Source organism: Cyclopterus lumpus, chromosome 13 (assembly GCF_009769545.1).
Source record: "Cyclopterus lumpus isolate fCycLum1 chromosome 13, fCycLum1.pri, whole genome shotgun sequence".
In the NCBI taxonomy this organism is placed as follows: Eukaryota; Metazoa; Chordata; class Actinopteri; order Perciformes; family Cyclopteridae; genus Cyclopterus; species Cyclopterus lumpus.
Window position 1 is genome coordinate 10502418 of NC_046978.1, and position 15856 is coordinate 10518273.

Below are 15856 nucleotides of genomic sequence, written 5' to 3' on the forward strand. Positions count from 1 at the left end.
TGTTAGAGCGGCATCCAAATGTATTGGCTGAAATTGACCGGACTATTCAACAAACTTTGGTTGACCTCAGGACTTTGAATCAGATTTCTGTTCATAAAGTTTTAAAGTTAGAGTTTCAACTATTGGTGGTACTAGTATTGTGTTAACTGGAAAATGTAGTACAGAAAAAAGACTTCATATGTGACTTCAGTAGCACCACCTCTATTTGTTTGTACCTAATTATACTGTGTTTTTTTTGCAAGGATCATAGTGTATCAGAATTATCATATTGAACTGCATTATATTTGTAAAATGCATTATGATAGGAACAATTGATTGAAGTAAAGTGAATAACACACACACCAAATATTGTAAAATTAATCTACGTAAAGCAATTATAATGACAATACAATTCATTATGATGAAATGCATTATGGAAATATTGAAATGATGTAGTACAATACTCCACCTTTTTATAAGTCATAGAAGGTTGCAGTTGAGGCCTTATAGACGTTTGAGTGTGTTGAACCATAATTGTACAGTGCTATACGCACATTATAAGACTTTACCGGCTGAGTATGTTTATAGTGCATTATAGACATGGGCATCATTTCAATTTCTATAGCCTGTGGAATGACCAATCAAGTCAAGCTTTTTTTTTTAGGCCAGTTCCACATAGGCAAAGGTTCTCAACGCTGGCCGTGTTTTTTAATCCAAGGAAAAGCTCGCCATGATAAACAATGTGGCAAGAGATCCTCCTACGAGGGGATGTTGGGGTGAAATAGTGCTACTGGTCTCCCACTGGGGCCAGGCATGGAAAAAGCTTTGTGGTCCAACTTTCCTTCTTGGACTTTTTGTCTCCAGATCATCCAGCCTGGATTTCATGCTGCTCTGCTTCTTTTCCCACTCCCGTCCAGTCTCCCGCGGGGCTTGTCTGAGCTCCTCTGGGGCCCTGAGGATGAGAGATCTTCTCCCTTTTTGTTTCTGCAGATGATTGATCTTCTATTCAATTCAATTTCAATTTCAATTCAATTCAGTTTATTTTGTATAGCCCAATATCACAAATTACAAATTATCCTCAGAGGGCTTTACAATCTGTACACATACGACATCCCTGACCTTTGACCTCACATCGAATCAGGAAAAACTCCCCAAAAATAACCTTTGACAGGGAAAAAAGGGAAGAAACCTTCAGGAGAGCAACAGAGGAGGATCCCTCTCCCCGGATGGACAGATGCAATAGATGTCATGTGTACAGAATGAACAGCATTTAAAAAGTTACAAAGTTAGTTATCTTCTGCTGCTCCTCGCCGCGCTTCACAACCAGTCTCTCCAGCTGAGCCCCATTCTCTTATTCAGGAGAGTGCGCCCCAACTGGTGTGCTATGTGGAGCACCCTCGAAGCCTCAATGAGATCTTCACAAACTCCCTTTCACCAGCACCCCCAGAATGTCTCCCACTAACCGATATGGCTTTCTCTTGTGTCTGCTGAGCCCAGCTCTTCTCCCTGTAGGACAGCTTCCTCCACCTATCCCGCTTTCAGTCGCTTCATAGTCTTAAGTCTCAGCTCACGACTGGGACTAATTGAAAGTTTCCTCTTGTTTGTGAATATCGACACGATCCAATTTTAAGTTGTTTTTCTCTGCAACGTTACGATCTGACAAGTTCTCGGGGAAATTTGGGATGACGTGAGAAGAAGCAGAAATGTAGCCGACACAGAACGGAAGTGATTTGACGAGACGTTGATGTCTGTCACTTGCAATTTTGCAGTGTGCAGTAATATGCAAGTCTAATATCTCAGTTTTGCCACATGACATTTTCTCCAGTATCTTCACAGATCGAGAAGAGTTATCCAAACGGAGAGATAAGAGAGCCAGGACTGTAATCTGTGGCTCCCATCTTTAATCTCCGGTTGCTCTATTACCACCGACTGACTAGGGTACAGAACCAGACTCTTTTGTAAGTCGTGGCGACGGGGATTAGTAGTGTTGTCTCTTGTCATGTACTACTTGACAATGAGCAGCAGTGTTTTTCAAATATTGCTGTGCTCCATTGAGAAGTGGTAGTACAAAAATAAAGGCATGCATACAGTAACTGATCTTTTTAAGGGTGTGTAGTTCATAAATCTGCTCTTCCCATTAACAATGGGTCACATGACTCTGTCTGCAACAGGAGTTGCTCACAGTGTAGTTCCTCTCAGATCTAAGGAGTGATTCAGCGTGCTTTAGCTCATTGTTTTGGATTCACGGCCGTACTGTATCCTCACTCCTCTGGTTCAGTCTGACTGAACTCATCCGTGTCCTTTTATAGCCACTGCAGGCAGCTATTTTCAGCAAAAAGCTCTGATAAACAGTTTGGGACAATCTGGGGAACATAGTGGAGCGTTTAGCCGCTAGAGACATACAAGAGTTTTGCTCTGAATGTATTATTCAATTGAACAGAAAGGCAACCACAATAATGTTAATGATGATAATGTTTGTCCATGTCTGCCAGGTGCGTTGAGTTCGCCATATACACTTGTGGTTAAAGTCTCCACCGTTCCCAAGTGGTAAATTAGCGAAAAAACATTAACGAAGATTTATTATTATAAGATAGTGGCACGTTTTAATGCACTATAATGCAGTACATCACTTTTTACTTTAATGCATGTTTAATTCAACATGCGTTCAACCTTCTCCATAAACACTGAAATTAGTCTTGTTTATTTCAATTGCAATTAGGAAATTAATTTGTAAGGGAAACCGAAGAGTAGCATCATCTTAGACACTATTGATTCTCACATTAAGATTCAAGGTGCTCATAATATTTCTGACAAACATAACACTGAAGGAATATTTCTATAGTCTAGACTCAAAATGTCTAACTTGAGCAATATTATAGCTAATGAAGGAACTGGGACTGACAGCGATGCACAACAAACAAATACTTATGCGAGCTGAATCCTTTTTAAGGGTGGCATATTCCCATGAAAATCCTGCACTTTTTGGCTTCAAGCCTTAGACGAAATAGATGCGCCTCAATAGATGAGGCTATCACACTGAGATCAACTATTTCTCTGCTCTGTTGTTACATTTGGTGCGACATGTAAACACAGCAAATGCCTGTATTTTTAGTTTTAATAGGTTTGAACATTGCATTCATGACTTTGGAACCTCATAACCTACAAAGAAATGTGACGGCTTCAACTGAATACACGGAGACGACAGTCTGCTATTCTAACATTGACTTGCCTTTTTTGGTGGAAGGGGGGGGGGATTCAGTGCTATAGCGCCAGGGGAATAAAGGCTTACTATTTGTGATGAAATGGTCACACTCTGAGACTCTGCACTTTGCAGCGTGCTGGCAGAGTGTTTTACAGCCAAGCGTTGCCTATGGTTACCACGTGCATAGTCAACTATAGAAAAACCGAGGGGAACGGTTTGGAGATGTGGTACCAGCATGGAGCAGAGGCAGAGTGACAACGTCATCAACATTTGTAGACAAAGGCACAGAGGACGGCAGCTTCTGCCTCATTATCAATAACAGGAAAATAGATCAAAGTTTTGATTTTGCCCATAGCTTCAACTCCGTTAATGACTTCCTGAAATGAATTGTTCCTTTTTTATAGGCGCACAACTCATTTGTGATGTGTGGTCTCATCTCGCCTCCTCGCTGCAATCTCAAGTGGAAGCCGACACCGGAGAATACTGCATCCACAGGACTTTAGCTCGCCAACCCCGCCGGTCCAACCTTCTGGAACTCACTTGTTATAATCATAGGCGTGACTTTCATGCCTATTAATATTGTGGCAGAGGAGCTCTGCCCCTTCGTGAAATCTTCCCTTTGTCCTTCCTTTCAGCATATTCTAGAAAAGGTAACAACGTGGCAAAGGAGGCATGTGGCATCATTGGTTGGACTTTAAAGGTTTACATTTGGCAAGTACTGCCTGTATCCACTAAGCTCAACACAGGGATTAGCTGCTGAGAAATGGCGCTGTTACTTCAGCCCATCATCACCAACCCCAGGGCATTCACAGGGCAGTCTGAGCTTGGCTTCGGGGCTATAGGGGAGAGAGTGCACTTAAATCAGAAAGAGGCTTTCTCTACTGGGAAGGTTCATGGGTTCGGATATGGACACCTGCTGGAAGGAACTTAAGTGAGATCAATTGCAAAGTAGTTAGTCTATCCTTCACAGTTGAATTGTAACAAACAGAGGCGTGTCTCTCCGGATATAGTCACATATTGTTTGAGTGAGGCAGGTTTGCGTCCCGTGGGATAGACATGAAAGAGCGAGCGTTGGCATGGAAACATTAAGATGCAGCGATGTCCACTGCTAAACTTGTCCTGCAACATTTTAACAAACGTGTACGGTATATATTCCCAGGTGAAAAGGATTACAACAAGAAAAGAAAACACTGACAGTTATCACCATTATTTCCTCAGTTGATTACTGTTATTCAGCCAAGTTTAAAATCTTTTTTCTGATTATTAAATATTAGAGTCAAAGCTTTTTGCTGAGGGAACATTGGATTTCTCTTTAGCCTTCTATTGTTGCCATGTTGTAAGGATGCTATGAATGATGGATGAATACAACCCTGTGCAAAAACCTTCAGAATTTAGATTTCTGGCTCACAGTACGAGAACATCCTTAATTATAGGAAACGTCTTTTAAAGGAACATTGTGTTGGCATAAATCATATATAATATTTATAAGTATGTTCTCCTAAGTGTATAATCACCTGCAAATAAGAATCGTTGTGTTTTTGATACCGTACAAGGAGCAGGTTCAGGCCAGTTGATAATACGTTTGTTTGTTTTGCAAGTATTCTGACATTTTTATGTTTAAATATTAAATGAGGCAATATGTAATGCTAACTTTTGGTGAATTTAGGAGAAGTCTACAGATGCAAATAGACAACGTATAAATAGGTTGTCAAAGAAGCGTGATGGAGTGAAATTGATTGATTCAACATCACTGATGACATGTATGTATGTATCTGTCGGATTGTGCTTTTATTGGTGGGTTTTTCCATTGGACCCAATCAACTTTGGTGTGTGTGTGTGTGTTTTGAAGATATGAGCTGCTACAGAAGCAGCTTTTCCAGCTGGAAGAGACAGAAGGAGGCTTTGACCGGTTCACACGCAGCTACAAGACCTTCGGTGTGCAGCGACAGCCTGATGACAGCCTGTTTTTTACGGAGTGGGCTCCTGCTGCAGAGGCCCTCTTCCTCACCGGGGACTTCAGTAAGTAGCCTGAGGAGAACTCCTGTCAGGTCCTGAACATATCAGCGGTGTGATGTTCAGGTAGTTTCTCTCAAGCTTGTACTTCGAGTTTCAGTGCTGCTCATTTATTATCCACTCACGCATGTTAAGGTGTCCCAATTATTACAAAATGTAATCCAATGTGAACATGTGGAATTAAAGCTGAAACTGTGTGTTAACCTGCGCAATTATTGTTTTTGCCATTGGTACAAAAATAATGAGTCTTTTTCCATTCAGAAATGTTTTTTATTTGTGTTTTTAAAAAAACTGCAGCAGGCTGATGGATGTAAGTGTCCTTCATTCCAGTTGTAAAATAGCAATCAGTGTTTCGATCAATGAAAATAAATGACACTTTAAAATAAAGTTACCTTCACTATTGAGGACAGAAAAACACAAAGAGATTTCAGGGCTGCAACAGTAGAGGTAGGGTGCATATCTTCGCGGTGCATTCAATAAGAAATGGGACATTGCTGATCTCTTGAACACAAAGTGGCCACAAATTAAGAAAACGCTGAGAGAACTGCAGCCCTTTTGATCAACCAACCTGGGAGTAGGAAATGTGGAAAATATTGATGACACAGGATAAACTTTTATACTGAAGAGGGTTCTTTTGAATGTGGGAGTGTTTGTTAATATTTCAGTAGCTGGTTATTTCATCATTGCCTGCAAAGTTGTTGAGAGAGTGCAACCTCTGTGTGTGCACTGAAATCTTTTATTCCCCCCGGTGCCAACTTTCAAAGTAATTTCAGGTTAATAGTCTTTTAAGTGTTATTTTCTTTTAATGTGGGCTGTGAAAATGCTGCAAGATTATTTATTTTTGTCATCATTAACACAATTAAATGAGACTTGCTCTCATCTATCAAGCAGATGTACCATGTTATACAAGCCCTCAGTGTCATTTTATTCCCTTTATCAAAAATATGAATGCATCTTTTACACATGCCAGCAGTAATATATATTATGGACAAACAAAAAATGTAATAATAGAAGGGAAAAAAACAAGAAGGATGGTGAAATAATTCAAACCTCTGCACATAACTCTGATACCATTAGCCATGCCAGGCCACAGCACAAGCTCTCGCCTCTGTGCCACGGCCATTCTAAACTGACACCCTGCAGGTAATGATAAAGAAAAGCAAACGCTAATAATAATACCCTCGGATGGATGTTGTGTGCGAAACCGTAGATTTGTCAATTTATTTTCCCTTTTTTTTTTGTGCTCGTTAGTTCTGTTGCTGCAATTCCCTCTTTCCATATTTCCCCCTGTCCCTTTTCCTTTTTTAATTATCTTCCCAGGACCTTGGGCAGCAGCTCAATTCCAACATTCAATTCTGTGAGAGATTGCATTTTGACACGGCTCAGTCATATTATTTGATTTCAATTTCATAGTAAATGTGGAAACAGCCCAGCAGCCCTAGTCATGCATATGGTGCAGGTTGGATGCATAATGCACTGTTTCTGTAGAGCAGTTTAAGCAAAAGGAGATAAAATAAATTGTGAAAAAATATGACTGGGCCTGTCCTGCCAGTGGAAAGTGCTGGTGTTGTGCCCGGTCACTTCTGGAGCATCTCCTGTGATTCATTTACCATCCTGCGCTTGTTTCTGCTCATGAATAGCAAACAGATGTGGATTACTGAATAAAAACGACATCCTAAATTGACACGCCGAGGTGGATGTTTTGTGTCTGGATATATTCCTGTCAGTCAATGACAATTGCTAATGGGTATCAGCAGGTTATGAATGTAACACCTCTTTGTCGTTCCCTCCAGAGATATAATTTAAAGAGCAGTGAAGTGGTATTTTATCAGTTTTGCTTTTAGATGACTGAGCCCGCTGCCTTTCTCACTGTTGCAAAAGTCTCAGGATACAGGCGAGCAGTGCGGAGTATGAAAACAACCAGACAGAATTATGCATAATGAGACAGCGGGGGAAGCAATATTGTGATCACTCCATACCAAGAGAGATTCATTTACAGACTTGGGCGGCTATGATCGTTTGTCTCTCTTTTATCACTACACAGCTAATCAGAATGATGTCTGGCTCCGAGTTGTAAACCAATTAATTTGAATCCTTTGCTGTGCTCCCCTATAGATGAATGGAACAAATTCTCCCACCCCTACACCAAGAAGGAGTTTGGCAAGTGGGAACTGGTTCTACCGCCCAAGCATGACGGGACACCAGCTGTGGACCATAAGACCAAACTCAAGGTAGAGTACAGCACATTTTCATGCCTATTCCCTCGCCCTCCGCAGGCGTCATCTTGCTACGGTACGGGGGGGACATGTCACTGTAATGTGCGTCATGTGTGGTGTCTTATTGACCAAGTAAAAAAAAAAACTGGCGTGTCGCCGTCGGCAACATGTCATACTCTCAGCGCGCGAGTAGGCAGATTACTGCATGTACACAATCTGCACAGTGGAGGGTAGATACACCTGAGGAGCCCAGCTGATGGCTTTTATTTCAGCTCCCGTCTGGCTCTTCTTCAGCACACGGTGCTGTGTTTGTCTGTGCATAAAAAAATAGTTTTTAAGCTCTAGAAAGTAATTCCTCGGTTAAATGCAAAAGACCCATTATGCATTGTCTCCCAAGCAAATGGCGTGAATGAGAAATGATTCTGCAATGAGATGCCAGGTGTGGATCGGACGGCACCGTGGCACCACTCTCCTTGGGACCGGGTCATCGCTGGCACACTCCAGCGCCCTGGACAGGTTGCCCAGCTCCCATTGTCATCGGAGGTCAGTCTAAGGACGATAAGAAGCAGATGGAAAAGCTGGCACCTGGCCTTTCTTTGTGCACCCCCGCTGTCTATGAATGGCTGTCTTGCTGCGAGCTCCACTTCAGAATTAGTTCCACGGCACTCCCTCGTCGAAGCACGAGCCGAGCTCCAATCACTCTCATGTAGAGCAGCTTGCCCCCCCCCCCTCTCCCTTTTTGTTCAGGGTCCAATTTGTCTCCATAATCAAGCAGTTTCCTTTTGTTTTTTACAGTACTTACAATGCGCTCTTTATGTTGAGAGCATGCAAGATTTTAGAGAAGTGGACGGAGGTGTCATCAAACGCAATTTTACATATTTTTCTAACTTGGCTCTTGGTTGTTTTTCCTGTCCATGCACCCTCACCCAGCAGTCTGATTTTTCTTTAATATTCTTAATGCTGGCCAATTTGTCTGAAGGACCACCGCTCTCTCAGGCTTTATGCCAGTCCATTTATCCAACTATCTTTTACTAATCCTATAAACTGTGCAGCATGTCATCAGGGGAGCCAGGCAGCTAACACCTAGGTGGCCTGGCCATAATGAAAAAACCCAGAGGGGGGTCTGGCCAATAGCTCGCTGGCAGGTGGCATTGGAACAGTCATTACTTTACAACAGTAGCCAGGATTAGTTGAGTTCTAATCCCGGTTTCTGCAGGGGACAAAACGAGTCGAACACATACTGCGGGTAACACTACAGGATCGATTTCTTGTTGGGTTTTTCCAACTCTCACGCTGGCTTCCTCCTTTTGCTTTTTGACTGATTGAGGCTAGATAACTTTTCAGTTAGATTTCCAAACTATACTTATTTGACTGCCTTCCAGTCCTGAATTGCAAACATAATAGATGAGAGGCGAAGGATAATGATTTAGATTTCCTACTTTTCTAAATTGCTCCCTGGCTCAAATCCCCTCTCAAGATAGGCCAGTAAGTGGCTGTGTTAATACCAAGAGAGGAACATAAAAAAAAAAACACAGGATGATTACCATTGAATCCATATTCCCCACACAAACTTCTCTGTTCAATACTGTGGCTTTTGTATTGTGTCTCTGGGAGCAAAGTATAATGGATTTAAAGCTGAGATTTTTTATTTTATTGGAGAGTGGGGAGCTGCTTCCTGGAGGAGTGGTGGTTTTCATGTTGACATGTTGAACATGTTTTGGTTTATTGGGTGAACAATCTGCACCATCCTTTCTGTACAATAGATGGGGAGTAACGGCACAGTTTCCTTCTTTTTTTTTAATGATGTAAGCATTTCCTGGCTGGAAGATATACATAAATGCTGATGTTTAAAGTTGTAGACATCCAAGGACGGGAACACACCAGAATCACAGAGGAACCTGAAGCCCAGGCCTCTTAAACCTGATAACTATTATTTCTGGCTAATTATTTTCTTTTCTTTGCAAAGATGTTTTCATTTTTGCATTCTTTTTTTCCGTTCTACTTTAGTTTGAATACGGTGTGTGGCCTCTCGGCTTATGTGAAATACCCCTTCTCTTTCATTGTTTAAAGGCCCTAGCTATAACACAATACTCATTTGTCTTCTTCTTCTTTGTTTTCTAGGTGGTAGTTCACACCAAGAAGGGTGACCGGCTGTACCGAATCTCTCCCTGGGCAAAATATGTGACCAGGGAGGAGAAGGCTGTCGTCTACGACTGGGTTCACTGGGATCCGCCTCAGCCCTATACTGTAAGTTTTTATCTCAATGTTTTATTTGATAACAAATAAATCTGTTTCCTTTCTGTTGTTATTCCTATGTTTGATTGATGTATTCCTTATTTAAGGAAAGGTAGAAATCTGAAAAAAAGAATAAATCAAAAAAATCCAGGTAAAAATAGGATTTGACAAACACCAATGCAGTGCAATCATTCAACATGTTTAGTTACTGGAAGCGTTTTCTGAGCTGCCAATATTGAAAGAGGAAATTGTTTAATGTAAACATCAGAATCTGTGTCTCCTTCCAACAGCAAAATTCAACAAATTGTTGGATCTAGATCCCAGGGAAGGTAACATCAGTTTAAACTGAGCAGATCCTTTTTTTTTCTGGTATGAAAACATTGAGGCATAATTCTGAAAGCCTCATCACAACTTTCATGGTTTGATGGCTAAAATAGATTAAAAAGGAAATCCTCTGTCAAGCTAATATGCCTTTTTTATGTTGGGTGTACTCGGTGTCCGCTTGCAGCGTGAAACATACAATTGCATTTGAGATCGCTCTTACATCTCGTATCCACAGCGGTCGTGGCCATTGTTGACGTGGGTGCTTGATGCTGAGAGGGTCTGAATGTGTCTCAATACTTTACGCCCTCAGCACAAGTGTGCACAAGCAAAACAATAAGACGCTATTAAAGACCACCTTGCCTTTTTATCGCTTGTTATTTAGAACCATTTTAATTAGAGGAGCCCTCGTACTGGCAGTATATTCGCTTTATTCACAAGTGTCTCAATCATGCAAATATTGGGTCTGTTAGGCCTTCTGGGTAGCCATCAGGAAATGTGTTCAATGAATGAAACAAATCCTGTTCCCATTGTGTAACACAGACAGTGTGCATCATGGCTCTCTTCATGTGCACAACCATCATCTGCCTTGAACACTCACACTGTGTATTTGACCTTTTTATGGCTCGTAATTACTCACAAAATGTACTGTATTTTCTTCTTTTGTTTAAAGCAATTTTCTTGGGGGGGGGAAAAAGTGCCGTCATGATTTCTTGTCGTATTTTTGGGTTCCTCTCCAGCCAATCCACCCTCGGCCAAAGAAGCCCACGAGCCTGAGAATATACGAGGCCCACGTAGGCATCGCTTCATCGGAGGCAAATGTCGCCTCATACGCCAACTTCACGATCAACGTGCTGCCTCGCATAAAAGAGCTGGGTAAGACACAAGGCTCCGTAAGATCATTCTCTTCCCTTTTGGCATCCCTCTTCTTCCGTTGGCTACTCGAGTCTGCGAAAAGCGCTCGGCAATTATCCTGCTGGGATCCTCTTCATCTGACTGTTAGGAAGAGCTTTTGTTGACTCAACTTGAGAACATTTTGTATCTCTTCGAGCCAAGAACACAGAGAGTGGAGCATCGAGGTCATCAAATCAGAGCCAGCAATGTGCTCGGGAAAAAAAACTAGTGGAGGGCTTCGTCGAGAGCCATTTTCAATTCAATTCAGTTTATTTTGTATAGCCCAATATCACAAATTACAAATTATCCTCAGAGGGCTTTACAATCTGTACACATACCACATCCCTGACCTTTGACCTCACATCGGATCAGGAAAAACTCCCCAAAAATAACCTTTCACAGGGAAAAAAGTGAAGAAACCTTCAGGAGAGCAACAGAGGAGGATCCCTCTCCCCGGATGGACAGAAGCAATAGATGTCATGTGTACAGAATGAACAGCATTTACAAAGTTACAAAAACACATTACATGAATATGACAATGTATGAATGGAACTCCAATCCATGAAACAAAAGGAGTTAGAGAGGAGGGGGGGCGGGGCGATCAGCATTTCTTATAACCGCCTGCGTCCTGTGCCGTCTCTGTCAACACTGTCCCTCCAGTAGCAGTGTTTTCAATGGCAGACCTGTCACTCTCCCTTTGCTCAAAGCCACACCAGCGAGTCAACATCCTGTTTACTGGCATGCCCTCGAGGGACCGCTGCACCGTTGACAGTGTTTTGTAAAGAGGGCTCCACAACACTAGTCGCACACAGCGCAGCAGATAACGTATTCCTTTTCTCTTTTTCAATAAAAAAAAAAACTATCTATTTGCCTATTTTTATAATTCATTTAAACAAATGCCATAAAGACAACCTCTAATGTATATAATCATAAACTCACAATTAGTTTGGTATCAATACATTCAACCATATTCGTTACACTGCACTATATTTGAGTTCTCGTGCAGACTCACTTGTGATTTGTTTGTCCAGATTAATTCAGTATATAGTCCTCAGAGGTTTTGGTCGTCTGGCTTATTGATTGTTTGAAACTCTGGTTAAATGTCAGTGGCTGTTGCAGCTGTCTCAGTTTAACTAAATAGGACAATTAATTAATTTTTTGAATATTGTGAATCTTTTACCAAGATGACTCGTGTGTCAGTCAATAAATTCAGTTTAGCACAGCTAATATATAAACCGAACAGTCAGTTTCTTTCCATGGGCTACTTGAATTCAATATGTGACTGACTATTAATACTGCCACATTTACCTTCATCTCTAACACAATATTCATCACATCAGTGTTTAATTAGTATTGCGGACAGAGGACATGTGGTAAACGACTAGAAGAGTTATTTTGACATTTCTGCAGGATTAAAATTTCTCCCCCAATTTAAAAATATAATTGAATAGGTGCTTTACTCTGCTTGAGAAATGGTTTGCACAGCAAAACAAAATGTCAAACATTACTCTTTTAGTTATTAATTCAATTGAAAAAGTGAAATACTATTGGGTTAAAGTGTGTTTTTAATTGTTTTACCATGCTAGCGGCGCAGCTTTAGAAATAGAAATGCCTGCCACAAAATGTATTTCTTTTAATTTGCCTTAACAAAATAATATTTCTGAAAATATGTGATTTAATAAGCCATTCAGAATTGGCTGCCCATCTACGTCCAAGGCAGGCTCATCAGAATAAACCTCACCCAGACCATGAGGAAAAATAATGTGTTTTCTGAACATTAAAGAATGTAAACATGTCTTAGTATAAACCCAAAATACACATATTGTGATGAACAGGAGTAGATCATGTCCTCTATTCAACAAAAAATGTAAACAAATGCTAAGAAATACACATTCCCTTCATGACTACAGTTTCAGACTAGAGGATGACCATATTGTTGCTTACAGCTATAATTATCATTGTTATTAGCTAAGAATTATCAATACTTGTTGTGCTTTGACGTGTTCTCATGATGCATGTGGCTTATGAACTGCAATGTGTGATGCAATATTATAATAACTCAACTTATGATTAGGAGCTAAATTCAAAAGGGACTTTCACCTCAAGGAACAGATCCCTGTGGAGGTTTGCAACTCTGCTCATATGAGCTATGTCATCATTTTACATTCAAATACAGCCTGCTGCACTCACATTAATAAAAGGCACAGATATGACTGTCACAGAAAACCGGGAGCAATGTGATAAATGCTGTTTCCTTGGGTGTGTCATTCTGTTTAGTGGGAAATGGAACTGTCAGTAAATGGTGTGCGTGTGCGTGTGTGTGTGTGTTCAGTCACACCCATTCGAAAAGCCCACATTTTTTTCCCTTTTTTTTTTTTGTCTCTCGCTTTCGCTCTAGCCTGAAAAGAAGCCGCAATATAAATAAATGTCTTCCACACAACAGTGAAAAACCGCAGGGCTTCCCTCTGGACTGCTCAGTGGCGGTTTAGAAGTGGCTCTCTTATTCATAGAAGCAGTAGTCGTAGGTTGTTTTGAAATGTTGTACATGACCTCCTGACTCTGACAGCTGGTGTTTCCCTGTAGCCACCGCTCGTCTTTGGGATACCAGAGCTGGTGTCAAAAAGGAAATGCCTGGAGCTCACATACAGTGTGACTGACAGGGGTAGATACCTGTTCAGGTAATGCTTTCAGTCTCAAGAAATGTATTTTTTGTTTTGATTCGATGTTTGGGATGATGAACTACGCAGGTGGAATCATAAGAAAAGAGAAGACGGCAAGAGTGAGGCTTTCCAAATAGACGGGATGTAATGCACTCGCTGACAAAGGAGCACCAAGACGTCGGGCTCCATTGTATCATGTTGCCATACCTGAAGTGTTAGCATGAATTAGACAATGTTAGTTCAATAATCTGGTAAAGCCGAATAATCTTTTTTGAAATGGCTGTCCTCCCTCTCCGCAGGTTACAACTGTATTCAGCTGATGGCAATCATGGAGCACGCCTACTATGCAAGCTTTGGATATCAGGTTACGAGTTACTTTGCTGCTTCCAGGTAAATGCTTGTCAATTTCACAGTTTGATACAACATGGATTTTGTAGAAATCTCTCTTTGTATTTGCTATGGTAGTCATTATAGATACTGCAGTTTTTTTTATTGTGTTTTATAGTTAATATTTTCTCATTAGTCATTCCGTTTTTGTGAATCTGACGTTATGTTCAGCATTACCTCGCCACAAGTAAAAAGGCATGAAATGATAAATCCTTTCAGCTCAACCAGGAGTGAAATCTTCTGTACTCTCTTCTATTAATTAGTGTCACATGCCATTCACATCTGTCACTTTCAGTGTCTGCCCTTTGCATGCAAACAGTTTTTCGAGAACTTCACTTCTCAACACCATGAGAACAACACTGAGCAAGCAACTTCCCACTTTATAGAACTAGTCACCTTGAATCAAGGTTAGGAAGTCTGGCTCCAACAATATAATCTCTCTGTAAATACATTTGCTGTTAATCCAGCGAGTGGAGGGAGTCTTAGATAAAGGTGGACTAGTCTGAGTATTTATCCTCTCTGAGATCCATCCTCACTTGCTTAGAGTATAAACCCAAAGTGTAATGTGTATATAGTGTAATTTCACCCATGATTGATCTGTGTCATTTAAAACCTGAGCGGTCGAATAACAGGAAGCGGGGTAATACTGTCGCTATGTGCCCTGTGTTGAAAAGGAAGCTGATATAATGATAGCTGGAAGGACGGCCGGGAAGTTATTGGACAATATGAGGAGTGTACACAAAGATGTGCGTGTGTTTGTATATGGCGGTGTGTATGCATACAAACAGTTACTCTGTGGAGTTTTCCACAGTGTTTTCTTTATGACCCTTTACATGGTATTAAAGGACTGTAGAAGTGTTGGAATAGGATACAAAAGAGTGTATGATCTTTTGATAAATGATCTGAGGAGGAGATCGTATTGGATTGTTATTTGAACCACAAACATTCTAATGAAAATGATCATTCAGTGTGTGCCCTTGCACTTTCTCTTAAATCGTAGACCTGTTGTCACCGTGATGCTAATTTTAGGAAAAATAAATTCAAAGTCAAGGACCTTCATGATCATCATTTGTTTGGGGGTGGGGAGGGAGATAAGTTATGATCTAGTTTGGGCATTAGAAATGGGGGATATTATGACATTTTGACTTAGATGTGGGTTTATCATTTGGATTGGGGGTTTGGTTGAGTTACATTTTGACTATGAAATAGAAAGAGTTTAGGACTAATACAAATCTGTGTATTTTTAGTCGGTTCGGTACCCCGGAGGAGCTGAAGCAGCTGATAGACGCGGCTCATTCAATGGGCATCGTGGTGCTGCTGGATGTCGTTCACAGCCACGCCTCCAAGAACACCGAGGATGGCCTGAACTGCTTTGATGGCTCCGACTCGTGTTTCTTCCACTCTCCACCCAGAGGGGAGCACAGTCTGTGGGGCAGCCGCCTCTTCAACTACGGCAGGTACTCACTGTTCCACAGTTATTGACAGGGTGTCAAAGTTTTTTTTAAATTTTTTTAAGGAAATAAATATCTGTGAATCAAGATTTGAAGGAGACATTTCTTCACCACCGACAGTACCTCAAGGTTCGAGCTCAACAACACGGTTGCACAATGTAATGTAGTTGTCGTCCCTCGATATGCAGCTTAAGAAGCACAACAACAATACCACATTTTAAAAAAGAAGAATTTGCTTGCGCACCCTGAGGAAAGATGCTGCGCTGTATTCAGCTGGTATGGCAGCGACTGCTTCTGTATCACTTGCCAGACGGCAGCAGGGTGAGCAGGCTGTGGCTGGGGCGGGTACAAACAACACAAACTGCTTCTTTTCAAAATCAAGTTTTAGCATTAAGTTTATTGGCATCAAAATATGTTGTTGTGCAAACATAAACCATATATTTGTGGAAGTGCAATGATGCATATGGTCAACACATGATGGTCAGGTTTTTTTTAAAC

At 41.1% G+C, this 15856-nt stretch overlaps 1 protein-coding gene across 1 annotated transcript in view; it reads left to right on the top strand.

The window, feature by feature from the left end:
• The window catches only part of gbe1b (glucan (1,4-alpha-), branching enzyme 1b), an 82690-nt gene that overhangs the window by 4362 nt on the left and 62472 nt on the right, over positions 1–15856 (top strand). Inside the window, exons 2-7 of the mRNA XM_034548437.1 lie at positions 5031–5200; positions 7310–7425; positions 9532–9657; positions 10707–10842; positions 13820–13910; positions 15155–15364. Of these exons, the coding sequence (XP_034404328.1) occupies positions 5031–5200; positions 7310–7425; positions 9532–9657; positions 10707–10842; positions 13820–13910; positions 15155–15364 (849 nt within the window). The remainder of the gene's footprint in view (positions 1–5030; positions 5201–7309; positions 7426–9531; positions 9658–10706; positions 10843–13819; positions 13911–15154; positions 15365–15856) is intronic.